Genomic DNA, 2,354 nt, shown 5'->3' on the forward strand with positions numbered 1-2,354 from the left:
CTCTTCCCCGGCCCCCCGGGCATCCCGGCTCTGCCCTTCTCGCCGGGGTAGCCCCTCTCGCCGGGGGAACCAGCTTCACCCTGTGGGGACACAGAGAACTGGGGCTCAGCCCCGGCACCCCCAGCAGGGATATGGGACAGCGGGGTGGCAGTGGGGGACACGGCTGGGCTCCCCCCTCACCTTCTGGCCAGCTGGTCCCACGGTACCGGGTTTTCCTGGGGGTCCCTGGGGAGAAACAGAGGAGCAGGGTGGCAGTGACGTCCCAGGTGTGAGCCCCTTGGGGACACAGTGCCCAGGCTGGCAGGACACCATGGACCAGCTCCAGGTCTTGCTGCTCTTACCTCTTTACCAACAGGTCCATCTGCTCCCTGCTCCCCCTACGAAATCAAAGTGGGGTGATGTGAGATGGTGAGGGGCTCAGTGCTGTGCTCCATGTCCCCACTGCACCGGGTTCCAGGGGTCTGTGTCACCCCTCGTTCCTTTCCCTGGACTCACCGGTGGTCCCGGGTGCCCGGGAGGTCCCGGCTGTCCTGGCATCCCTGGCAGACCTCGCTCCCCTGCTGAGCCCCTCTCACCCTTCAGCCCCTGCGGGGAGGCAGGAGGAGGGAGAGTTGGAGAGAGCCCAGAGTGGGGCCAGTGACCCCCAAACACACCCTGCACCCCCGCAGTGAGGGCGGTGATGGGGCAGGCTCCTGCCCCAGGCACTGCTCAGCACACCAGCCAGACCAGCAGGACCCGGCTGCCCCGGGCTGCCTGGGGGGCCCTGGGGGGCAGAGAGAGGTGGGGATCAGCTGGGGGGGCCGTGGTGATGCCCCCACTCCCTGCGCTGGAGGGAGGCTCCACTCTGCCCCCCACCACAGGCACCATGGGGGGACAGGTCCAACTTACGATGAGCCCTGGGGGTCCCTGGCGGCCTTGGGGTCCCATGGGTCCAGGGTCACCCTGGGAAAGGCAGCGTGATGAGAGGTGACATGGGGACCACCCGGCTTGGGGGTCCTGTGCCCACACCCCCCCTCACTCACCTCCGCTCCTGGCCGGCCTGTGATCCCTGGGGGGCCAGGTTTGCCACAGTCACCCTAAAAGGAGGAAGGGACATGGTGGGCAGTGTGTGGAGACCCTGGCCCAGGACCAGGGTTCCTGGGGTTGTCACCACCAAGTGTTCCCCAGTGCCACCATCGCTCACCTTTGGTCCCGGCAGACCTGGGTGCCCTGTCTTCCCCTTGAAGCCCTGGAGGGAGAAAAGAGCTGGGTGGGGAATCCAGCTCCTGCAAGGAGACAGAGGTGCCAGGGACCCCCACCCACCCCGTCGGGCTCAGTGTCCCCTGGAGCAAGGGGACAGTCCCAGCTCAGGGGACACCTGGTGCTGCAGGGACGTGCTAGGCACTGAGCACTGGGGAGGGGTGACAAGAAATGCTGTCACTCACTGGAGGACCCATCATTCCCGGTGGTCCAGGGGGCCCAGGGTCACCCTGGGAAGAAAGAGAGAGGGGTGGGGGGGGTTCTGGGGGGGCTGCAGGGGAGGGGGGGCCCCTGACAGCACCTGGGAGAGCCCCAGAGCCTCACCCGCAGCCCTGGCTTGCCATCCTTGCCATCCAGTCCTTCCAAGCCAGCAGGACCCTGCAGGGACAAGGAGAGGGTGTCAGAGGGTGGTTTGCACTGAGGTGCTCTAAGTGTCCCTGAGGGACTTGCTCTGGGCACCCCAGGCCACAGGAACAGGTCTCTGGGGAGCAGGCTCCAGCCAGCAGCACTCCTCAGGAGCACCCTGACACTGGTGATCCTGTCCCCTCTGTCCCCAGGGCTGGCATGGTGGAGGGGGTCTTACCTGGATGCCAGGAGGTCCAGGTGGTCCAGGGGGCCCTGGCATCCCCGTGGGGCCACGCATGCCCTCACTGCCCTGCAAGAGCCACAGGAAGTCACAGGAGCAGCTGGGGCTGGGTCACCCCTTGGTCACCCCACGGGGCAGGGACCAAACCTGGCCACCAGCCCGAGGGACCTGTGGTGCCACCACTCAGGCACGTCCTGCTGGCACTCACCTTCTCAGCCATGGGCCCGGGTGGCCCAGCAGGACCGACCTTCCCTGGGAAGCCAGGTGGTCCCTAAAGAGAAGAGGGGTGTTAAGTGAGGGGGGGCATCGTGGTGGGAAAGCCCAACCCCACACAACCCACCATCTCCAAACTCGTTTTAACAGGGTTTGCTGCAGAGCTGCTCTCCATGCACAGTCCCATGGGACACCCCTGTGCCCCCCTGGGAGAAAACCCCATCCCCAGCGCTGTGGGGACACGGGGACACACAGGTGGGGTTGAGCAACATCTCCTGGAGACACCCTGGGGTGCTGGGGCACTGCTCCCTGCAGC

At 66.4% G+C, this 2,354-nt stretch overlaps 1 protein-coding gene across 1 annotated transcript in view; it reads right to left on the reverse strand.

Moving 5' to 3' along the window:
* Positions 1-2,354, reverse strand: part of COL16A1 (collagen, type XVI, alpha 1) — a 29,214-nt gene that overhangs the window by 8,009 nt on the left and 18,851 nt on the right. Inside the window, exons 41-52 of the mRNA XM_010000600.1 lie at positions 2,034-2,096; positions 1,823-1,894; positions 1,564-1,617; positions 1,425-1,469; positions 1,184-1,228; positions 1,023-1,076; positions 889-942; positions 716-763; positions 496-585; positions 342-377; positions 181-225; positions 1-80 (exon numbers count right to left, since the gene is read on the reverse strand). Coding sequence (XP_009998902.1) covers positions 1-80; positions 181-225; positions 342-377; positions 496-585; positions 716-763; positions 889-942; positions 1,023-1,076; positions 1,184-1,228; positions 1,425-1,469; positions 1,564-1,617; positions 1,823-1,894; positions 2,034-2,096 — 686 coding nt within the window. The remainder of the gene's footprint in view (positions 81-180; positions 226-341; positions 378-495; positions 586-715; positions 764-888; positions 943-1,022; positions 1,077-1,183; positions 1,229-1,424; positions 1,470-1,563; positions 1,618-1,822; positions 1,895-2,033; positions 2,097-2,354) is intronic.

Source organism: Chaetura pelagica, unplaced genomic scaffold, assembly GCF_000747805.2.
Source record: "Chaetura pelagica isolate M959 unplaced genomic scaffold, ChaPel_1.0 scaffold676, whole genome shotgun sequence".
NCBI classification, from domain to species: domain Eukaryota; kingdom Metazoa; phylum Chordata; class Aves; order Apodiformes; family Apodidae; genus Chaetura; species Chaetura pelagica.